This window comes from Hylaeus volcanicus, chromosome 5, assembly GCF_026283585.1.
Source record: "Hylaeus volcanicus isolate JK05 chromosome 5, UHH_iyHylVolc1.0_haploid, whole genome shotgun sequence".
Lineage (NCBI taxonomy): Eukaryota > Metazoa > Arthropoda > Insecta > Hymenoptera > Colletidae > Hylaeus > Hylaeus volcanicus.
Genome location: NC_071980.1, coordinates 10,815,647 through 10,837,762, shown reverse-complemented (window position 1 = coordinate 10,837,762; position 22,116 = coordinate 10,815,647). Strand labels below are relative to the sequence as shown.

At 40.3% G+C, this 22,116-nt stretch overlaps 6 protein-coding genes and 1 non-coding gene across 15 annotated transcripts in view; 3 read left to right on the top strand and 4 right to left on the bottom strand.

Annotated features, from left to right (window-relative positions):
• Window positions 1–444: 444 nt before the first annotated feature.
• On the bottom strand, window positions 445–3,844 carry LOC128876477 (methylcrotonoyl-CoA carboxylase subunit alpha, mitochondrial). Its single transcript, XM_054122892.1, has 10 exons — window positions 3,534–3,844; window positions 3,322–3,433; window positions 3,174–3,243; window positions 2,711–3,095; window positions 2,294–2,628; window positions 1,922–2,218; window positions 1,581–1,790; window positions 1,024–1,518; window positions 761–949; window positions 445–671 (listed from the first exon to the last, which is right to left on the bottom strand). The coding sequence occupies exons 2-10, from the start codon at window positions 3,357–3,359 to the stop codon at window positions 561–563; spliced, it is 2,130 nt and encodes a 709-aa protein (XP_053978867.1). The 5' UTR covers window positions 3,360–3,433; window positions 3,534–3,844; the 3' UTR covers window positions 445–560.
• On the top strand, window positions 3,425–7,610 carry LOC128876481 (39S ribosomal protein L14, mitochondrial). 5 transcript variants are annotated; one of them, XM_054122898.1, is made up of 3 exons: window positions 3,425–3,470; window positions 7,009–7,212; window positions 7,273–7,610. In XM_054122898.1, the coding sequence occupies exons 1-3, from the start codon at window positions 3,440–3,442 to the stop codon at window positions 7,524–7,526; spliced, it is 489 nt and encodes a 162-aa protein (XP_053978873.1). In that variant the 5' UTR covers window positions 3,425–3,439; the 3' UTR covers window positions 7,527–7,610. The 5 variants fall into 5 exon arrangements, with proteins under 5 accessions (XP_053978873.1, XP_053978877.1, XP_053978874.1 ...); XM_054122902.1 differs by lacking the exon at window positions 3,425–3,470 and adding an exon at window positions 6,282–6,423; XM_054122899.1 differs by lacking the exon at window positions 3,425–3,470 and adding an exon at window positions 6,515–6,661.
• Trnai-aau (transfer RNA isoleucine (anticodon AAU)) lies at window positions 3,725–3,798 on the bottom strand. The gene has a single exon. It is a non-coding gene; the product is annotated as a tRNA-Ile (tRNA).
• Window positions 3,946–5,348, bottom strand: LOC128876479 (putative uncharacterized protein DDB_G0282133). 2 transcript variants are annotated; one of them, XM_054122896.1, is made up of 3 exons: window positions 5,123–5,348; window positions 4,856–5,029; window positions 3,946–4,769 (listed from the first exon to the last, which is right to left on the bottom strand). In XM_054122896.1, exons 2-3 carry the CDS (start codon window positions 4,865–4,867, stop codon window positions 4,140–4,142), a joined length of 642 nt encoding a protein of 213 aa, XP_053978871.1. In that variant the 5' UTR covers window positions 4,868–5,029; window positions 5,123–5,348; the 3' UTR covers window positions 3,946–4,139. The 2 variants fall into 2 exon arrangements, with proteins under 2 accessions (XP_053978871.1, XP_053978869.1); XM_054122894.1 differs by having other exon boundaries at window positions 5,165–5,346.
• LOC128876480 (28S ribosomal protein S28, mitochondrial) lies at window positions 5,743–6,513 on the bottom strand. The gene is made up of 3 exons (XM_054122897.1): window positions 6,225–6,513; window positions 5,985–6,106; window positions 5,743–5,919 (listed from the first exon to the last, which is right to left on the bottom strand). Exons 1-3 carry the CDS (start codon window positions 6,501–6,503, stop codon window positions 5,772–5,774), a joined length of 549 nt encoding a protein of 182 aa, XP_053978872.1. The 5' UTR covers window positions 6,504–6,513; the 3' UTR covers window positions 5,743–5,771.
• Window positions 7,611–7,745: 135 nt separating the features above from the next.
• LOC128876478 (mitochondrial import receptor subunit TOM40 homolog 1) lies at window positions 7,746–10,791 on the top strand. Its single transcript, XM_054122893.1, has 6 exons — window positions 7,746–8,504; window positions 8,646–8,760; window positions 8,837–9,090; window positions 9,163–9,324; window positions 9,424–9,573; window positions 9,645–10,791. The coding sequence occupies exons 1-6, from the start codon at window positions 8,327–8,329 to the stop codon at window positions 9,782–9,784; spliced, it is 999 nt and encodes a 332-aa protein (XP_053978868.1). The 5' UTR covers window positions 7,746–8,326; the 3' UTR covers window positions 9,785–10,791.
• Window positions 10,792–11,328: 537 nt separating this feature from the next.
• LOC128877686 (box A-binding factor-like) overlaps window positions 11,329–22,116 on the top strand; it is a 64,520-nt gene continuing 53,732 nt past the window's right edge. Inside the window, exons 1-2 of one of the 4 annotated variants that reach the window (XM_054125214.1) lie at window positions 11,339–13,609; window positions 14,006–14,437. In XM_054125214.1, coding sequence (XP_053981189.1) covers window positions 14,371–14,437 — 67 coding nt within the window. In that variant the 5' untranslated portion in view covers window positions 11,339–13,609; window positions 14,006–14,370. Of the gene's footprint in view, window positions 14,438–22,116 lie in introns of all 4 variants that reach the window. The other 3 variants (XM_054125217.1, XM_054125215.1, XM_054125216.1) reach the window with 3 other exon arrangements.

The following is a 22,116-nucleotide window of genomic DNA, read 5'->3' as shown; positions in this document are numbered from 1 at the left end:
GCCTGAACTAAATTTTTTATCCTGCGTGCTCTGTCATTATCCACAAAATGGCGGAACTCGTCTCTGGGAATGTTTTCACGATTTTTCGCTTTTCGTTCTTATATTAGCATATTTTTGGTTGAATGAAGGCTCATTCGAAAGAGGAAAGTCCAATGAAGGTCATCATTTATGGGTCATCATTTGAGTCACAAATTCCATTTAATAACCTAAAAATACTTTCATTCTGCGGGTGTGTTTTGCTTGACTTTGGACGCTCATATTATTAAATATCAACACACTCTCGTCCAATCATGACCAGAGCCCCTTCGTTGGACCTTCCTCTTTCGAATAAGCCCTCATTCAGCCCAAACTATGTTAATATAAGGACGAAAAGCGAAAAATCCCGAACTCCTTTTTTCCCCAAACTGTAGTTCACTGATTTCTAAGGATTAAAGAATTACTTAATTTTTAATTATTTAATTCATACAAAAATATATATTTACATACACGTATATACATAAAAAAATTCGTTAAAAATATACTCGAACTATTCTTAATTAAATCATTTTGTATCTTGCACCTCAAGACTCAGGATTGGTCAACTTAACGAGAACTTCGTTCTTTGGTACATTATCGCCTATCGAACAGAATATTTCTTCGACTGTTCCATTTATGGACGCCCTAATGGTGTGCTGATAACAAAGAGAAAGTTGATTTTTAAATCTAAACATGTTTTAAAAATCTGAACATGTATTGATTAACGATTCAAGGGAAGAGATACCTCCATCTTCATAGCGTTAATAACGATCAAAGCATCACCAGTCTTTACAACGTCTCCCTTTGCGACGAGTATCTTTTCTATGGAACCTGGTATGGGACTCAGAGATTTGCTTAGATCCTTATCAGCATTCTTAGACGAAGCATCGGAAAGAAATTTCATAGTGGGTGCTTCAAATTGCCACTCGCGATCCTGTAACAAAGAGACATAATTAAACTAAGAAATAGAGTTTCAGATTAGGGATATTCATGAACAAATTTACTAGCCTTAGTAAATAAATGTAATTTGTTATGAATTTTGGCTACTGTCGTCCTGGTGATCCAGTTATCGACTTCAACGCATAGTTCCATTCTGTTCTTCTTCTTTTCCAATGCGCCTGTTACCTTTCTCCAAGGACCAATTTTATTGATCCTCATATGATAGACGTCTGGCTCGATGTATCTTACTTCAATTTCTATATCTTCGCCGTAAACGTTAAAACGAAATGTCCGTGTTAAAGTGTGATGTAATCTCATTCCAATTTCGGTTGCAAATGGACTAAAAGGATCGGAGGTTGCAAGAGAATATCGTAAAGAGTCCATATCTTCGTAGAATATCGAAGCAAGAGCAGCTTGTATCGCAACTTCGTTTGGCACTTGTAATTTGGGAAACAGATCTTCATAATGTTCATTTATGAATCCTGTATGTACTTGACCTTGTTGAAAACTAGGATGAGAGCATAAATCCTTGATGAATTCTATGTTGGTATCGAGTCCAGCTATCTGAAAATAGCAAGCTGAAGAACTTCCTTTAAATTTCAAACTTCGACTGGGATAGTACTCACATTATATTCGTTTAGCTTTGATCTGAGTATGGCCAGGGCTTCTCCCCTATCTTTTCCCCACGTAATCAGCTTTGCGATCATTGGATCGTAGTGTACCGATACTTCATCTTTTTCGCGAACTCCAGTCTCGACTCTGACCGTTTCTGACACTTCTGGAATTCTTAAATACGACAGGTGTCCAGCCCCTGGTAGGAAACCATTCCTTGGATTCTATGGTTTATTGCAACAATGAACAAACAAACAAGAAGCAACGAAGCTATGAACAATATCGCTATCGATAAATCGACGACTAAGAGACCGAGGCAAACAAGCAAGCCACTCAAAGAAAGAAAATTATTTACCTCAGCGTAAATCCTCGCCTCAAATGCGTGTCCATTCAAATTGATTTGTTCTTGTTTCAATGGGAGTTCTTCTTCCATCGCAACTCGTAATTGCCATTCGACAAGATCCAATCCTGTAATTGCCTCTGTGACAGGATGCTCCACTTGAAGCCGCGTATTCATTTCCATGAAGTGGAAGGTGTTTTTGTGGCGATCCATTATAAATTCGACAGTACCCGCGCCAACGTATCCTACTGCTTTTGCAGCACGAACTGCGGTCATACCTAAGTTTAATCTCAATTCCTTTGAGATTCCAGGCTATGGTATATCAAGAGCATTATACATCTATAATTTTTTGATCTCAAACTAATTTTAATAATCAAACATACATACTGCAGGAGCTTCTTCGATAATTTTTTGGTGTCTTCTTTGAACTGAACAATCCCTTTCAAACATATGCACAACATTCCCATGCTTATCAGCGAAAACTTGCACTTCTATGTGTCTTGGATCGCTAACATATTGTTCGATCAAAATAGCCGAATCGCCGAATGCTTTCTCGGACTCAGTTCTTGCACCCTGTAAAGCCTCTGCAAATTCTGATTCTTTTAAAACGATTCTCATTCCTTTTCCTCCTCCACCGCGTACAGCCTTCAACATTAGCGGAAAACCTATCTCTTTTGCTTTTTGTAGTAAAGTTTCATCGGATTGATCATCTCCATGATATCCTGCATACATTGATGACAAATGTAAAGTATCGCTAACATTTGTATTCCTATTATTATTTACTTTAAACCGACCAGACTATACCATTTATCACAGGAACTCCAGCTTCGATCATTATAGCTTTTGAAACATTCTTTATTCCCATATTTTTTATTGCATTTGCTGGTGGTCCTATAAATATAATGTTTGCTTTGTCGCAAACTTCTGCGAATTCTACATTTTCTGAAAGAAATCCATAACCAGGATGTATCGCTTGACATTTTGATTCTCTTGCTATGGATATAATTTTCTCTTGCCGCAAGTAACTTTGACTGGAAGGTGCAGGACCAATGCAGTAAGCTTCATCTGCTTGTTCTACGTGCATGGAACCACGATCTGCCTCACTGAATATTGCTACAGTTTGTATTCCCAGTTTTTTGGCAGTTCTTGCAACACGACATGCTATCTCCCCTCTATTCGCAATCAGAATCTATAATAATAAACGAAATACGATGGACAAATACGAAAAGAATTGTCTGCAAATTTTGTGCAAAATATTAGCTCTTACTTTGTTGAATTTGACGGTTGAGATTCTGGAGCACTGCAAGTTTCTTACTCTTGGAATTAATACGCTGTACCTAGTCAGTGATAAAAACATACTTTTAAATGCTTGTATAGTTCAATATTGCAACAAAATCTTGTTACATTTTACTTACTCTATAAATAGAGTCCGTATTTTTTCGATTCGATACATGTTCTTATTCTATAACAAGTCGAAGTCGTTCTAAATCTTGGCTAGTTTGTTACTTGTATGGATCATGATAATTACTGGAAATGGATAGAATTTTTTCTGAAAAGTTTCATCGTAAGGTTACACACATATATTACTATATACAAGAAGATAAGATAATTCTGTATGGATACGTACTTCTTTTCATATTCATACATAAACAGTAGTGGCATAACCTACGATGTATTTTTTGTTTGTCATTCTTATGTGTTTTCATTTTGTGATATTATTATGAACTTTTCCTAGGACATTAAATATACATATATATGAAGACATTCCTTGATAAACAATCGAGTCATAGGTTTTTCTTAAAAAAAAAAAAAAAAACTTGGCTCATGGGGGGATCGAACCCGCGACCTTCGCGTTATTAGCACGACGCTCTAACCAACTGAGCTAATGAGCCAACTGTGCGAATTTAGAAGAAAATGCTCGATACATTGAAAAAAAACATTGATCTTAATAATCTTATTTACTTTATCGTTTAAATAATTTAAAAAATGATATAATAGTAAATTTTGTTTAAATGAATAATAATTAAAAAATATTTATTGTTTTTTTTTTAATAAATTTATTTGGCAATATTTTATACATAATAAATACATACATACAATATACAGTAGTTTAAAGTATAACAATATATATTTTTTTTAACTGTACAATATTTTAAACATGGAACATCAAACGTAGAAATTTGTATCAAATAACATGTTCCTTATTTTGTACAATTAAATTAAAAGGTAAAGATTAAAAAAGCAAATGAGGCGAAAATGCATGATACTTTTTCATTCTCTTTCCAATTGGTTCATAATCGCACACCTCTATATCAGACTCCGAAGAAGTATTGATTTCTACAATATTGGCTCTTGTATCCTGATTATCTAATTCTAATATTTCCTCGTCATCTCCAGAGCATACATCTATCTCTGACTCTATATCATTGTCTTTAACTTTCAAAGGTATCTCTCTGGACATGGAAGGGCTTGAATTGGTGTTAGAATTCTCCAAGTCACTAGAATTATTATTCTCCTGATCATCCTGTAAGTCTGTAACATTATTTATGGAATCATTGGTATCCGCTGTTTCCTGATCAGACAACTGCGAATTAAATTCTAAGGGTGTGCTGTTTTCATCAACATTAATCACATCTTCGAATATAACTTTTTTATTTGTATCAACATTTTCTATTGACTGATTATCTTGCTGGTTTAGAGAAGTTTTTGTGCATTCATTTTTCGAGCTAGGTTCGTTCAAATTAGACCCATTCTTTAGCGAACACAGTGAATGAAGCAATCTAGTTCTCAAATTTATATACAATTGTATATTTTGGAAACAATTGTCGCATAAGTTGACGGATTGCTCGTTGGACTGCACAATCTAAAAATACCTCCAAAACATTGAAACTTACAAGCTACTTATTAGTTATAAATAATTCTGCGTTGTATTACAGAGTACAAACGTACCTTTATACCCATGATTAATTCGATGCTTTCACTTAATTTCAGCTGCTTCTTACATTCATCGATTTTATTACTATTTTCGATGTGATCGTCTATAAAAATCCTTAGAGTTTCGTCGAAAATGTTCTTCTGTTCGACGTCTGTGAGTGTTTTGAAACATCCACAACAAACAGCTGCCTAAAATTGCATATTATAGTTGAATTCAATGTAAATCGGTTTTATTTCGGAGGAATAAGATACAAGATAATACGCATAATGAGGTTATATTACACGAAAGTCTGTTTATTTTGTAAACAGTACAAGCACCCTCACCATCTTGTTCTTGTGATAAAAAAACCTTGTTTTTCAAAATGGTAAATTTTAAAAAATTACTTCAGTGTTGTCGACGATACCTGCAACACACTTAAATAAACGCACTTCAACAATACGACTAAAAGTAGCACAAAATAATGCCATGCAGAAGCAACCGGTGTATACATACATCTGCATATATCTATTCATATATGTATATACACATACGAAGGTGTTCAACTGCACAGGGTGACTTGTCAAAGCTTGGAATTTAAAATATGTCCATTTTTTTTAATGATATTAGGAAAATAACTACTTCTTACGCGTTCTTTTAAATGAGGTGACTTGAAATCTCAGAATAAATGATCTTTTAAAATCTGTTACAATATTTTTCTCTATAAACATTTGCTCATATTAGAAGTAGCACAGATATTTTAGATTCTAAGTATCTGTATACTTAATTTCCATATAATCCATAATCACCTTACATTTTTTATTAAATTTTGGTAAAGAAGAATCTTTTCTACATATATATGTTGGGTATACTTGTGGGTATATTTAAAGAAACAATAATATATATGCAATTTGAATCTTTATTTCATAGTACAATACAATCTTTATCTTACATTCATGCCTTTTGCCGTGGAGGTGCTAAATAATTTAATAGAACACAGTCAGCTTCTAGAATGGTTAAATCTTTAGTTGCCCCTAAGAACCTGGTAGACAATTCCAATTCTTTTATCTTTAAAATAACTTCAACACCTCTGATGAATTTACTAAAATAGTATAATAATCATGGTTTGTCCTGATTATAATTATGTATATTATGTACCTTACTTACTCAGAATTCCTTTTGGGTTTTGGACATACGCAATGAAATTTCCATCCAAAGTCTATGTATAAATCGTTACCGATAACATTAAATATTTCTCCTTTTACAATTTGTCCTTCAGGATCCCCTAACTGAGATATAATTAGCTTTACAGATACGAGTAGTACTTCGTTTGTAATGCTTCAATAATACAGCTTAGCATATAAAAATAATGCCAAACTATAGATTGTTACCGAACACAATACTTACATTCATAAACTTTGAATGTCGGAGCATAGAAACAAATGAACGGGGTGGCTGTGGTAAAATATCATTTTTTTCGCTAAGAGCTGAAAATTTTATGAAAGCTTTCGCGAAACCACCTAATCTGTCTTGTTTTGTATCCTCAATCTGTTCCTTTGTGTTTGTTACATTTTCATTTGAACTATTCTCGGTGGTGTAATTTCGTGTAAGTATCGAACTCGTCCGGAATTCATAAACGAAACGTAACTGTTTCACCAATTTTCCATAATGCCGTATTTTGTCCATGATAACGCACAGAAAGCGTGCCTTTTATTATAAATATTTAGGTTATGTTTCGATCAGTTTCGACGTTCGCCTGGGCTCGAACGTTTGTTCTCTTTAAACATCGAATTTAAAAGTTCAACAAAAAACCTTTTACCATTTGGAGTTGGTTAAAAATTCGTGTAAGTTATACGATTAGCGGTATTACGTGACAACCAAAATTAAATAAACAGTGTCGAGATTAAACAGATAAACACAATTCTTGGATTCGCTACCTATTTACCACGTTTAAATTTGTTAACTTTAACTTTAAACTAAAGATAAATGAATTGTATGCTTATGAATCTTTCACGAGTTTTAAAATCAGATCCAATCGAAATCTGAATAAATTACTTTAGATATGTAAGCATAAATTGTCGAGAAAGAGTTTTGTTCTGTGAGGTTTATATCGGTAACCTCTTTTTCATTGATAAAGGAACACGTAAATAAGGATTACATGACCGTTAACGTTTGTATCATTGTTTTTCAGAAAACGTAGCAATAATGTCCTGTTGTGGTATGCCGTTTACTGTTTTATCCAGAAATATTTCTACATCGGCGATATGTAATCGTGTAATTAAGTTAACTCGGTTAAGAGTTGTGGATAATAGTGAAATTGGGAAGAAAGCTATGATCCAAGGAAAACCACCACGTTGTATACACATATATAATAAAAAAGGGGTGGGACTTATAGGTAAGCCGATCATAAAATTACTTTGATAACAGTTTTTTAGTTCCTTTTTAAATAATACAGGAGACAAAGTGATGGTTGCAATAAGGGGCGAAAAGAAGAAAGGTATATTGGTTGGTTTGAAGGCGCTTCAGAATCCAAAGGTCCCAAGATTTGACAGCAACAATCTCGTTCTCATAGACGACAATGGAACACCTTTGGGTACCAGAATCCATGTCCCTATTCCGCATATTCTTCGAACAATATTGAAAGATAAAACGCATTCCAAAGGTGCCGATTACACTAAATTGTTAGCCATTGCTACAAAGTTTGTTTAGTTCTTTTGCGCAGCTGAAGTAATCCAGATCTTAATATAAAACTTTATATGTACAGTATAGATAATTAAAACTTCCCACCGATTACTTTATTCGTATTGATTCCATTTTGTATTTACTAGAAAAGTTATGTTTGAAGAACATTTAAAATAATGGGCGTAAAATTTAAAGGTATTGATAGAGGGTATGAATGTTTCCACGTATAAAATTAAGTAAAAATAGATTAGAGTTACAAAATTTTAAACAAATTAGGTGGATCCAGAAAGGCCATCGCTCACTAAGCCGCTCAGTGAGCGGATGTAGTATCAGTGACGCCATTGGTGGTATAACGCCCAAGCTTGTAGTGAAAGTAGTTCTCACCCTTGTCGGTAGATGGCGCCACTAACCAAAATAATCGCTAATTATTGCTGCATTAAATAATTATTCATAAAAATGATAAATTTCACATATTAATTAATATATTATACTGTTATAAAGCACAGAATTGTATCGATATAGATCTTTCTAAATGCACCCGTCATTCGTTGAGTACCCACCCAACAGTGGTGCTTGAAGAGAGATATCTCGAGGCACAGAAAAATCTCGTGGTCGAGGCGGCAGTGGTTGTCTTTTACAAATGGCGACTCACGGAGAAGCACGCCGACTCGTTTAACCGCGAGGGTTTTCCATTGATTATTATTGTGTAAATACACATTTACTGTTTCGATATAAGGGTCCACGTTCGGTATAGCAGTTCGAGTGCTTCGCCATTCACACTCTGAAAATAAAGATCCTAGAAATTGTTAGCTATAAAATCCGGCAAAATGGGAAACGTACTAGCAGCCTCTGCACCTCCTCCACCTCCACCGCCACCACCATCTCCAGGTTTGATGCCAAATTTAGGAAAACAAGATTCTTCTACGGGGTTGTACGTACCCTCCGAAGCCATGGATCGTTTGGAAAATCCAGGGACGATCGAAGACCTTCACAAGAAATGTAAAGGTATGTACTCATTTTTCCAACTCATCGTCTACATTTTCGTATCTTTTCTTCCTTTTTGCTTATTACTTTGTCCCTTTTCATCATTTTAATCGTACCAGAGGAATGACGTATATGTAATCAACGATTTTCATTCAAATACAGATGTGTTTCCTGTAAATTTCGAGGGAGCAAAGCTAATGTTCAATAAAGGCCTCAGCAATCACTTCCAAATTTCCCATACAATAAACATGAGTTCCTTCACACCATCGGGATACAGGTACAATCGAACCTTGGTCAGATCTTGTTCTTGCTCTTTTTGGTTGGACGTTGATGCATTGTTTTATTTTGTTCAGGTTTGGCGCAACTTATGTTGGTACAAAGCAGCCTGTACCTTCAGAGGCTTATCCCGTGTTATTGGGTGACATTGATCCATGCGGAAACCTTAATGCTAATGTCATTCATCAGTTTGGCCAAAGACTGAGAGGAAAATTAGCAACCCAAGTACAAAAGAGTAAATTTACAGCAGTCCAAATGACAACAGATTATCGTGGTGATGCTTACACAGTGTCGTTGACTCTGGGTAATCCAGACATACTTAATGGTTCTGGTAAGCAATGAGGTAAAGATCAATTGCGCGAAATCTTAGAAACGATCATGGTCTGGAAATAATTGTTTCCAGGCGTTTTTGTGATGCATTATCTTCAAAGCGTAACGTCGTCTCTTGCACTTGGCGGTGAACTCGCTTATCAGCGAGGCCCTGCTGTGCCAGGAGGTCAAATAGCTGTCGTTTCCGCTGCTGGAAGGTATACTAATGGAGAGTCGACGATCAGTGGAAGTCTAGGTCTGTAGTTAGGTCTAGGCTGGAGATGGGTTAAATAATCATCCAGATTTTGGTTTGCATGATGAAAAGATTGTTAGTAACGAATCCGTTTTCTGATAGGATTAACCGGTTGCCACCTCTGTTTTCATCAAAAAGCTAGTCAGCAGTTGCAAGTCGGCGTGGAGTTAGAAATTAATTCTAGATTACAGGAATCCACTGGAACTATTGCTTATCAAATCGATTTACCAAAAGCCGATCTAGTGTTTAGAGGTATAGTATCCTTGGTGTATGTTGTACCTAATCGTTAAAGTGATTTAAAAAATGTTACATTTTCAATGCAGGAAGCGTCGACACAAACTGGACTGTTGGCGCTGTCCTGGAAAAGAAATTACAGCCATTGCCATTCTCGTTTGCGTTAAGTGGTATGATGAATCATAATAAACAACAGTTTAGATTGGGCTGCGGATTGATAATTGGTTAAGGGTAGCCTGTAGTCCAATATTGGTTGCGTATGTGATCTAGCCAAACGATTGGAAGGAAAGCGACGGGAGTATCTCGATTTCTGTGCACTCCGCTCAAGAGAACGTTGTAATTAGTATCAATAATGCCCATCTAATGCCCTTCGTTTATTTACCTTATCAGCTCACGATCGTGTCTATACGATCGTATTGATTGATTATATTTATTAAAGAAACACCGTACCAACAGGGTTTTTTGTCGCTGTGTATGTTCCTTCATTCTGCGGCATGCGTAGTAGTTCATTGTTTACTTTACATACAGTTGATCGGTCAGTGAGTTAAATTGTTAAATTTTACTGGTGTCTATCATTTTTACGATGTTCATTCTAGTTTCGTTGGACGAAGAGATTGCATTTACGTTTGTACATTCTCGTCGTCCGCGTGTACAGGTGTATAAAAATGTATTTAATAATCCGGAAAGTAGCGTGAAGTTTTTATGTAAATTTTATATACGTATATAAATGCGTGCCGAAACACGCCCATACGCCTTGGAGTTTACGTTGTAACGACATTTAATGAGATTACATCGAGTTCCAGAAATTGTTGACAACTGTTAGACAAAGATTTATTACTGCCATTCAAATTCTGTCGATACCATCATGTTTTTTAGTGAATATTCATCCTTTTTTCTTAAGTGAGAAAGTAGTCATTTTCAGTTTTGAACTTTTGTATTTCATTTATTCGAAAAATACTGGTTAGTGTGTCTTCGATTTATATCGTATGTAATCAATGTAGTGTGCACCGCTTGCAAGAAAAAAGAAAAAGTAAAGAATGTATATTGCAAAAATAGATGCGAAAGGCAGTGCGATTAATTCGAGGAAACGTAACTCTCGTTCGTACCCGCTTTCTCATAGGCGTACAAAAATAGAGAAAGTGGGAAGAAACATGTTGAAATGAATGATTAAAGAATCTGGCCAGAATCAAATACGATCAAATGAAATTAGAATAAAATTGACATTAACAAACTGTTTCTAGGCAACTATTTCTCACTCCCCTATTCCGCTCTAGATACTCCTAATCATCCGATTTCTAGTAATACCGATGTTACTAAGAATACTTGGTTCATTGACTTGTAGACGTTATCGATTCTTCAATAAATAGTCGATAGAAGATCTAGAAAACGCTCGATATCGAGCTAAATTTGTTCACGTAAGTATGTCTGAAAGAATAAAGTTGCGTCTTCGAACGAAATCGACCTTTGGACGGCTGTCTAATCAGCCATCTTCGCTCCACGCATGTAATTATAAGACGTGTTGTTTTCACCTTGAATGGAATAGTGGCTTAACCACGATAGTTCAGCGCGATAACAACAATTTGTTCGACGGTTTAGCGAGTAGAATAATTCGGTCGTTCGTGTTTCTTAGTCGCGAGTAGGGTTATCTCTGGGTCACGAGAAAAAGAGTACGCAAGACACTCTTCGGTCACTTCGTAGTCGCTTTTCTTAGGTCGATGGTTACAAATACGATAAAAATATGTGCTCGATTCTTAATTTTCTCAATAAGTTTATTTATTTCTCATTCGCAGTTTTGGGTATACTTTTAAATGCTCGAATTAACTCGGTTTAACAAACAAAAATGAAGAAGGGGTAGTCCGATGATTCTTGATCGTTTTTTAAATAATTCTCAGGATGCTTAGTTTCATTTCCCATTGCTGACAGCGTCCAAATTTTATTTTAGCCCTAAATTCAGACTCTGAATCGATAAAATAGGAAGCATTCTGAAATGCGAAGGCGGTTTCTTTTTAGCGTTCAATATTTTGTTTTAATACAGGATCCTGAAATTTTGAAAAATGAGAGCAGCGTTACGTGCAACCACAAGCATATTGCTGTTTATAGTTAAGCATTCGAAAACCATAGAGATATTTATCGATTAACTATAAATAGAGTAGGGAACCGTATCATAATTCAAAAGAGAAGGAAAAGCGCGCCATTTTATGTGTCGTTTTCTACCAGCGCATGCGCACAAGTGCATTATTTCGCGCGCTTTCCCCCTAACATCTCGTCAATGTTAATTCTTTATTCAATCGAATTTACTCATATTTCTTGCAATATTTTATCGTTATTAGTGGTATACAATATGAAAATTGTATAAATTCGTAATATAAGCTGTAGAAACTTCAAAAATTAGTAATGTACAGAGCTAGCCCAGCAGCCAGTCGTAGTACGACGCATGCGCAGTAGACAGCAGAAGCGGTTTCCCTCCTCTTTCCAATGGCGGGTCATTTCTCCGAAGTTTTCTGCTTTTTCGAGTATCCTTTTTGGCATTTTTGGACGATTCCGGGCTATAATTGAAGGGTAAGTTGATTGTCGATCAATTTAAGATAAACGTATTCATGTTACGCGCTGAATCAAAGACTAAGCAGGTTAGAATCATAGATGTCCATAGTTAGAATGAGACAATCGACGATCGACTCGTTCTGTAGAATTCGAGGAACGTATTCGCAATGTAATCATTGGAATGAATGAACGTGTTCGTTCGATCGATCGTCCAATCGTGTCGGAGATTAATGAATGAACATAATTGTCCTTGGATATCGATGGTTTTCCCTGCGTATCCTTGACCGACCGATGATATCGATCGATATCTGATATCAAGCACGAGACTCGGTAGCTTCGTTTCTTTTAAACAATAGGTTACGTTCGAATCCAGAATCGGTCAATAGTTCTTGACAATTGCGACAGGTTCCTGTTTCCTGATGCATACTTCGAATACGTTTCGAAGGTTTTCATCGAAATGTGTGCTGCCAGTAAGTCTCTAGACTGCAGCTGTAGACGTGAATCATTCCAAAGTATGAGTAGAGTTTTTATGTTGCCCTTTGTTCATGTTTCCTTTGTTTTTCAGTAGCAGCTCTTTGGATTCCTTGGCCAGGCTTCCACATCTACGCGCAGGTAATTTGTTTACCTCGTGCCTAGCGCAAACCCGACGAAAAAGAAAACCGAACAAAGAGTGAGTCATCGAGGGGATTCGTACCGTACGAGATCACGAGGCAAGTTTGCCAATCGATAAATTGATACATTGGAAACAAAGTTTGAAATTTGCCAAGGTTCTCAAGTCTGACGTTACGATAATTTATATACGATAATTATATTTTCAGAATCGATTGCTGCAATGCCTCCTACGTCACCGTACCAAATTCCTTGGGTTTCTGATAAACCACTCCTCCCAAACAAACCAAAACAAAGGTCAGACATGCATACGTACATACACAGACACATCTGCCCTTATCGCAGCCGATTCTCTTAGTAAATTCGATTCGAGTGACTCTAAACATTGAAAAATACGAAACAAACGTAACCAAACAAGCATTGACCGATACAATAATACCTTCCATCGTACTCAATAACAATTAGAGAAGATAAGAACCTTAAAAACACCCACCCACACACAGTCCCATCTAAAAGCCTCTAATTTGCGTCGCAGCCCATAAATCATGCTCGACGATCAGACTTGCAATTTGGGTCGAGGGGTTAGAAACGCAAGGTAGGTAAACAAAGGAGGTGAAACAGCGCGACAAAGGACGAAGAGCGTGGAAGCAAAAGAGGATCGAATCGTAAGAGTGGCACGGTGCGAAGGGGGAGAGGGCCACTGGTGAACACCTACGTCGGTGTGCAGCGTGTCCACGTGCAGGGCGATAAGAGAAGCGTCGTTGGAGAAGGAAGGAAGAGGCACATGCGCTTTTCGCGACAGAGACGAGCCGATAGAATTGGCGCACACGGACACACCATACTCAGTGGACGTGTGAGTGCACGTCGAGCCACGACGATCCACGTCGACGCAATCGAGTTCACGGTGCGCATACCATAGTTTTCCTTAGCGCTATTCGCGGTGCCCCCACTGCTCTACCGGAGCGCAGGGCCACAGGGGACTCTCCCGTCTAGCTAACAGGCTCTGTAGGTGTCCCCCGAGGAGCTAGAACGTTCTCCTTGTTCCTCCTTCGTAGCATTAATTCGTTCCTATCTTATTCCCGCTCGACAAACAGGGAACTCTGCCTCGGATCCGAGCCGACGCGACCAAGTAAACGATGCGATTTAATCGAACGCTATCTGACTTCGTTGGTCACCTCTGGCACGATCTGGCTCGACCATCCAGAGACTCCCGATCCTCTCTCGTTCTCTCCCTCTTTCGCATAGTTCTCTCGCTCTATCGCCTCGCTGCTCACTCTTTCTCTTTCTCTCTCTTTTTCAGTTCCACTCTACTCGCCGGTTCTCCTCTATGTACATAATACACATCAAGCTCCCAAGCATAGAGCAGTGGCCAACGCGTGTTCTCTCCTCTGACCGGAATTTGGCAAACCGCGTTTCACCGTACCCACCAAATCGCCCGGGTAAAGAGAGTGCCGAGAGCAAAGTACAGTTCGCTGCGAGGTGACGTTTCATCGTATTCGATCCTGAACCGTGCTGGGAAATCGGTTACCCTTCGTTTGCACCGTTCCAACGGCGAATAGTGAGCACCAGGCCGTCCGCCGAAAAGGAAAAGCAAAGGGATCCTGTTCGACGGTTAGAGGAGCTCGCGGTCCCCAGGGTTGAGCTGGTCGAGGAAGGAACCCGAGGATGACGAGGAGAAGGAGCACCAACGAGGATCCCGGGGAAACGACGAAACAACGGCAACGCGACTACGGTGAGCGATATTTTCCAATGGTTCAGCGATCCATATCGATCCCTTTCGATCACTGTCGACGAGAGGAGCCTCTGTGACGAGACCTGGCGTGTCCTCGGTGCGACCGCGAGGTCCCCGAGACCAGAAAGAGTTTCGAGGGTCTCGAGGAACCGCTCGACCGTCGGTGGTCCGCGAGTCACTGGAGACCGGGGGCCAATCGTGGGGGATGTATATACATACGTTGGATATCAGAGTGATAACTCCGCCGCTGGCAGCGATAACAGCCTGTACTTGGTAGCCTGTCATCGCTGGTTGCTTCTATTCGGGGACGGATACCGGAGAGAACCGGTGCTCGTCGTTTCGCAGCCTCTCTTTCGTCTGGAACTCTTTGATCCTTGAGTAGAAACGACTGATTTTACTTGTTTGTTTGTTTAGAAACGGAAATAATTAGCTGTTGGAGAACCGTACTACCCGAGCTCCTCGCGAGGAAGTTAATCTTCCAAAGTAGAGTGTTAGGTGAGGGTCCTTCCTCTACCCGAGTTGTTTAGAAGAAAGGCTCTTGTCTTCCTCGCAAGAATTTCTCAAAGATCCCTATTGTATCTGCCTATTTTGTAGAACCGCTGTTCGAGCTACATAGCGTCTCTTTGACCGTGGAAACTGACCGAGATCGTTGTTTCCTGTAAATACGCGACGACGATCGGTACCATTGGCGTGTATTTACTTCGGAATCGCGCGCTGGTAGACCTTTGGTCCCTTCAGATGAGGTCATGGAAGAGCAGAGGAGTCAGAGTTCGCTTGCGTAAAGGCGATAGCTATCGCCATTGGCGCTAGACTTTCTTCCATCCATTTTTGCCGAGTGTTCTATATATTTATGCATTCGTACAATTTCCCACATTATCGCTTGGCATAAATGCGTGAACTCCTCTGGTAATTATAGGACAAAGTCATCGGGACAGTGTTTCACCTACAACTATGAAATTACTATACTATTACTATGAAATTATAGACTAATAAATAACGGTAGCGTTGTTCAGCAGTCTTCCTCTTGGACATCGTTTGTCTTTTTTTTTTTTTAGAGGGGAAGGATGAGACATCTCGATGGTTTATAGAGATAGCCAAGCCACGGAGACCTTCAACCCAACAGTAAATTTCACTCGACAAGCCAAGCGGTGATTCACGCTCTATCGGCGATCCATTTGTTTGCGTTATTCTTTCGTTCGTCTGGTCGTTCGACTACACACATACCGTCGCCCCTGGTTCCGTTTAGTCGCTCGGAAACGACTCGAGGAACGCTTCTTCTATATCGAACTTTAGGCTAAATAATACATAGAATTGAACTCGAAACTCGAGATGTTTCTTAGCATTCTATTGCCATGAATTGTAAGCTATCTAGATTTGAGAATAAGGTCACCTCTACCTCGCCGACAATCATTTAAAGAAATATTAGGTACATATTGTAGATTTGCTGCGTGAAACCTAACAGTGACTGAGAGTCACCTCTCGAGTGCAAAGTTTGAACAATCAAAGATCAAGTTTTCAAAGCAAATCGTAAACCTCTCGTAAACAAGGTTAATTCGTTCCATTCGTTATCTATTCTTCCCATAAAATATCGACGCAGGAAATTGTTTTCGATGACGATAAGACATCAAGATAGGTGCCGAGTTTCGTTAATCGAGTTTAGATTACGATCCTGGAATACTAGAGAAGTACCTACGTTACAAGTTATTAATAATATTAGAAGGGGACACTCCGAAGGGATAAACTAGGTTTACCGATAGCGCACGCGCTTCGCTTTTACTCCAAACGAAAATATTTTAACGTGTGCGACCAAAATTGGAGTCGCGTATAGGCGATGGCAGACTTGTTAAGTTGCTACATATTTAGTCGAGGTCCAAGTCCGCTCGTTATCAGAGTTTTTCTAGCGTACGGTCGATCTTGCATCGTCACGGGTCAACGTACGCAACAATAGCATGATTCCCTGTGAAAATAGATACGAGATTCGCCAACTTTACAGAAAATTTGCACGTTTAGATTACCTTCAGGAGGACCTATACACTTCAGAAACCGAACTTCAGAAGCTGAACTACTTCTAAGCTATTGTAGTTTGCAAAATTAAAGTAAATGGCTACTCCATTTCCACCGAAGAAATTTGAGGGGCCAGAATCGTCCAAAGTCCCTGAGTACATCCATGGACATAGTTCTAATTTCGCACATTTCGCCCAGCAGTAAAATTGGAAACTTCGAGAGCCAGCAGCTCGCGAATCTCTTCAACTCCACGTGCGATGGTGACCGTTTCGCGACAACGTTGGAGTTCACCAGGTATCGAGAAGGAAGAGGTGGAGGAGGAGGATGCGCCCGACGTATCATCATGGATGCTCGGAAATGGCCGCTACGGTGAAACGCGAATGGCCGTTGCAACGGAAAGAATTCCTTTCACCCGGTATGCTCCGCCTTCCTGGTTAAATTCGCCGCGGCGGCCCTTCGAAGATGGTCGTTCGAACCCATTGTCGGTTATCTACCGTGCGAACCAACGGAAGAACCCGACGATTCGACGAATCCGCGAGCCGCTTAGGCTGGGAAGGGGTTAGGCCAAAGTTATGTTGGATGTGGCGAGTCCGAGACGGGAACTCGCGATACCGGACTACGACTTTTCGCTTCACCTATAGATTTACTGAAAAGAGACGTTGAATGTCGAGTTCCAAACATATTGTAAGATAAAGAGCTAGTTCATCTTCGTGCGGAAGTATTCTTAAATCATTGGTCGTTGCAATCAGGATATGTAGACTCAGGATAGGCTCAGGTGTGCCCAAGAAGGTGCCAGGTTTTTTTCTCCTAAAATATAGTACTTGTTAGGTACAAGCTGGAACAATCATGAGCAGACTCCTTGGTGTCGATTAGTAGAGACTTCAAAAGTAGCTCCATTTGGTCTATACTTGCATCCAGAATACCTTGAATCTACTTGGATCCTGTAGAAATACGCATGTTTAATTAAGGCCCCTGAACGAACAAGTCCTTCCTTGGTGTCGACTACATTTCTGAATCTGCGTTAATCCTGTACAAACTCAAAGTCATGTAATATAACCTCGTTCGTCTCCACTACCCTTAATAACGCACACGCGATATCCTCAGAGAAACTAAAAGATTCGCCAGGATCATTGATGTCCTTCGACAGCGTTACGACCAAACGATTTCACCCTCGCCAATCAAAGTAGCTCGACGAATAACTGTATCGATTTCCGCGTGGCTCTGATTAAGTTTCTTCCGTGTAGCAGCCTCCGGTGGCATTTAGTAGTGGGTATAATCGAGTTTTCGCATCGCTTTCGCCTCGAACGCGACAAGCATTCGCGCGCAGCGTTCGCCTACCGTTGCGTCATTTACGCACCGCGTAGGTACCCATTGTTTTCGAGTTTCTCGAGGTTCGTTACGACCGAGCGTGGCTCGTAACTTGCGAGCCGAGCTACCGCTTGGTGGTATTCCACTCCGTGGTATTCGCTTCGAGATCGTCTTTGTATGGACAGGTTGACCCTCGACACTGTTTTCAATCGCGAACACTTGTTTTATCGTTTATGAGGATAGGAAGTATTTGGGACTTTTATTTTGTGGGTTTTTGGATGATAGGAATGAAGGTCGATATTGTAATAAAGTTGGAGTATTCCGGTGGTTAGAAACTATACAGAAAGTATATACAATGTTAGGCACTGTTATTTAACGAAGTTCATAATATTCAAATTCCCTTTGTTACCCTCAACTTTAAAATAACTAAAATCACAGAACGTTTATCAGTAGTTTGCATCGCGTGGCGTCAAATGTTACACACACAGAGAGTGTATAAACGAAAAGCAAAAGAAAGAGTCTCTTCACTCGGGTATCGAATTTCAGCGTCTCTTCGTAGCGTCGTTTGCGTCCCCGCGCGTGGAATCCACTCGCGCACAAGAAGATGGCCGCGTGCACGGTTCATGTGTTCGAGGAACGAGCGCACCGGTGTCGACCGAATTGAAGGCGATTCTCGCGACGACTGATTTCACGAATTGTCGAATGATATAATGCACGCTGTGTCGACGTCGATATGATATCCGACACACGCGCCCGGTTCTATCTCGGCAGCGTGCAACGCGAAATAGTGGGTGGCGTTCTATCGGTGGCCGGTGTACCAGACGATACCGGTTATCTCGCGATACACCGGCGCTTCGCGAAGAAACTAATGAATTAAATGAACGCGAAGCACGAAGAAACGTAAGACTGGTAGTTAGTCAGGTGTAGACTATTACTTTATGAGTAAAGTTATACGACTTCTTTAAAAGGGATGCCTGAGAATTATGAAGACTATACATATAATAACGTCAAACGTTTGCGGTTAATTCATAGCGGTTGAATATTTTTCAAAGTTTACAAGCAAATAGAAATACGAAGTAACGTGACGCAGGAATTAAACGAATATAAAGAAGGAACGACTTGCACCCTTATAAACACTCACTTACTAACTCCACTCAGACTGAGATTAGAGAAATGTCGAGTAAAGGCCTCCAACTGTTTGTAAGACCGCTCCCTTGCAGGCGTTAGGTGTTATTCGATCATAATTTAAGAAAAATATTCCAATCGCTAGATCTGAATTACCGTACAGAGTCATGCTCTCCTTATGTGTGTATATAGATCAACTTTTCACACGGGGTAACGTCCAACGGCGTTGCTCAAGAATAACACACCGCGTTATCTCGTGTTTTGATAGGAATCTTCGACTTTGGCCGCTCTGTACATACGGCGTATCGAATCTAATCGATCTCCACGTTTCTCCTGCTCTCCGCGCGTAATCCTCCATCCCTAATGCCTCGTTCCACGTTGCTCGTGTCCGTGTAAACACCACGGATGGGAAACATTTTATTCGAGCGACTGATAACGAATACCGCTAACGCACGCAGCCTTCGAATTCGTTAAATTCGATCGAATTATAACGAACTTTATTTTAATAATTCCATGCACTTTATTGCGTTTCCTAATTTCTTTCGGTTCGTTGAATCATATTCTCGTATATGTACATGGGTGTCGATTAGTAGAGACTTGAAAAGTAAATGCACACGCCATGCACATAAATATGTACATATACGAGAATAGTCCTACGCGAGGGAAATTTATCTCTGTAACAATTTATCTCCAGTACCAGCAAATTAAGAGAATACACATTGCAGAGAATGAGTAAACAGAGAAGGAGTACATTGTCGTGGAAAAAGTAGCAATAAGAGATAACGAACGAAATAAATTAGGTATATTCGGAATCCACGATCGCAAGCCAGTAATTCGTACTCTTTCTAATCGTGGCCGGTCGTCGATCGTTGATCGCGATTCCTCGGTTTAATCGCGATCGCGGATTATATTTTGCTCGATGGAACTCGGCGGAGCTCGTTCGTCGATAGGAAAAGAGGATGACGACGAAGTTGGGAGCCACTGTTGGTGTGCAACTACTCCAGATAACGTATCGGCTGGCGGTCGGTCCGCGATAACGCTTCGCAGCACGACCCGACGTAACGCATCGTCCCGCTTTGCCTCGATTCTTGCGTCCTCGTCCACGTTCGTTTGTCCTCGTCTGTTCTCGTCCACGTTCCGTCTTCTCCTCTTTTCCACTTCTTGCCTCTTTGTCCCTCTCGGCCGCGGTATTTATTCGTCCACGCTCGTTCCTCTTCGAGCTTCACCGTCTCTCTTCTTCGTCTCTCTTCTCTCTAGCCCTCTTCTTGCGTCCTCGTCGCGCTCCGTACATCCGATTCGTGCAACCGCTCCGCGCAACGTCAAACGTTTGCGGTTAATTCATGGCGGTTGAATATTTTTCAAAGTTTACTCGCATTCACGACGAATTTTCTTGGCATTCGAGAATTCGCACGCTTCCGCGATTTCTATCGAACGGAACACGAACCGGGAGACTACGCTTCCTTGATCTTGCTTTCTTGATATTCTGTCACCCGTATTCGAATATTCAAGGCTTTCTGTAACGACGTTCGAGTACTGTATTATTATTATGCTCGGCGCACGTGTCTCCGAACTTTGACACAATCGTTTCGTGGGCATCCTGTATGCAGACGAAGAGAGCATACGAAAAGGGGAACTCGTTACGTTTGCGACGAGCTGCCACGTTATCGGAGCGTCCTCGAACACGAATGTCGTCCGCTCGATACGGTTTTTTTGTTTCGGTTGACGATTCACCTCGACACCGATTTCGTTTGCGCGTTGCGTGGGAAAGTGGGAATCAGTAAGAGAATTTTGGTGTTAATGGAGAACTAGAGGAGAATTGAAGGAGAAATGCGTGGGTTTTGGGGGTGGTACTTTGGAAGATAAAGTAAAAGGACAGGACTTCTTCGAGAACTTTGTTAGAAACATTAGTTTAACACTGTACCGACCGGTAGCGGTTCAAGATCCTATGCCCTTCTCACCGGCCGCTCGGCAGCATATCTTTCCTGGCACTGGGAATTGTATAAAAATACGAGAGCTTACAGAGCAAAGCAACTTGTATCTCAATTCAAAGTAACAAATACTTGCTAGTTACCATAGCAGCTACCGGTCGGTGAGCGTTGGGGACAAGAAGCCGATTAATCGGCTACCGGTCGGTAAAGTGTTAATAAATGCAAACTTCTGATATCTGCGTCCTTGTACAAGCTATGGATCACTGGGAGCATCCGAATGAAGCATACAGATAAACGATAAGGGTTCAAGAATGAAGCGTTCAAGAAGCCTCTCTATAGGCTTGCAACTGGAAACCACGTTCTCCGGAATCCACGATTCTCTGATGTCTCGAAGAACCCAAAGCACGTGCTTGGCCCTCAGGGGCTGTAGCATGCGATATGCAACTACAGTACGGGCTTAGCAACCCCGGGGTACCGTCGCTAGATAGGGGCCAGTAGGCCCCAATGTAAATGTAATGTACAGAGTCACGTTGACGCGAACTAAGCCAAAATGAAGGAGTTACGTTAGGCGAAGTAATGTCAAGAAGAATAGATATATAATTGTATTATCGTGATGTATGGATTCAGTGTGATAACTGAAACGACAATTACGCAATTTCGCTTTTGAAGGTACTTCATTGTCTTTACGGTCGGGAGATCCTCAGGAGGTTCATCAGGTGTCGCGTTCGCGGAAGTAGGTAAAAAGGAAGCGCGGAAGCTTAGGGTGAATGGATCCTCGAGGTGAGACGAGCGATAGAGGTAATAGAAACGCCCACCTCTGCTCAAACGTCAGAAGCGTAGCGTAACTCTCTCGGTTGATAGGGTAATCTTTCACGGGCAGAGATTAGCCAAGGACGCGCAGATAAACCGCGACATTGTTGGCAGCATTCCTTTCTCTCGGGCCCCTGCCCCGTTTTCCTTCGTCTCCTGCTCGGCTCGCGGCAGATTAGATTTTCCAAACGTCCGGACATCTTCTACCGTGTTAAAAGTATTAGTTAACTACGATGTTGAAAGTGTCCGACGCGTGCTGAAAGGATCTGCTCGTTTGTACGTAGGGAAGAAGGATCTCGAAAGGAAACTACTACACGAGTGCCACGTGCGATTTGTAATGCTAATAATGAAATTCAATGGAAGACAAGGTAGAGGAATGTTAGGTTCCAGGATGAAAATATTTAGAGAAACCATTTTGTAATAAGAGAAATAATTATTAGATTTGCATGAAACTATGTATGTACAAGTTACTTGGGTCGGCAATTACGAATACGATATGAGAAT

Bases quoted from the DNA above. Each gene is read 5' to 3' on its own strand.
- LOC128876477 (XM_054122892.1), bottom strand. From the start codon at position 3,359: ATGTATCGAATCGAAAAAATACGGACTCTATTTATAGA. The intron at 1,519-1,580 runs GTGAGTACTATC...TGCTATTTTCAG, and splicing joins CAAAGCTAAACGAATATAAT to ATAGCTGGACTCGATACCAA. The intron at 950-1,023 runs GCTAGTAAATTT...TCTTTGTTACAG, and splicing joins AATTACATTTATTTACTAAG to GATCGCGAGTGGCAATTTGA.
- LOC128876481 (XM_054122898.1), top strand. From the start codon at position 3,440: ATGGATAGAATTTTTTCTGAAAAGTTTCATC. The intron at 3,471-7,008 runs GTAAGGTTACAC...ATTGTTTTTCAG, and splicing joins TTTTTCTGAAAAGTTTCATC to AAAACGTAGCAATAATGTCC. The intron at 7,213-7,272 runs GTAAGCCGATCA...TAAATAATACAG, and splicing joins AAAAGGGGTGGGACTTATAG to GAGACAAAGTGATGGTTGCA.
- LOC128876479 (XM_054122894.1), bottom strand. The intron at 4,770-4,855 runs GTACGTTTGTAC...AGGTATTTTTAG, and splicing joins AATTAATCATGGGTATAAAG to ATTGTGCAGTCCAACGAGCA.
- LOC128876480 (XM_054122897.1), bottom strand. From the start codon at position 6,503: ATGGACAAAATACGGCATTATGGAAAATTGGTGAAACAGTTACGTTTC. The intron at 6,107-6,224 runs GTAAGTATTGTG...ATTATATCTCAG, and splicing joins GACATTCAAAGTTTATGAAT to TTAGGGGATCCTGAAGGACA. The intron at 5,920-5,984 runs GTAAGTAAGGTA...ATACTATTTTAG, and splicing joins AAACCCAAAAGGAATTCTGA to TAAATTCATCAGAGGTGTTG.
- LOC128876478 (XM_054122893.1), top strand. From the start codon at position 8,327: ATGGGAAACGTACTAGCAGCCTCTGCACCTCCTCCACCTCCACCGCCA. The intron at 8,761-8,836 runs GTACAATCGAAC...TATTTTGTTCAG, and splicing joins TTCACACCATCGGGATACAG to GTTTGGCGCAACTTATGTTG. The intron at 9,091-9,162 runs GTAAGCAATGAG...AATTGTTTCCAG, and splicing joins AGACATACTTAATGGTTCTG to GCGTTTTTGTGATGCATTAT.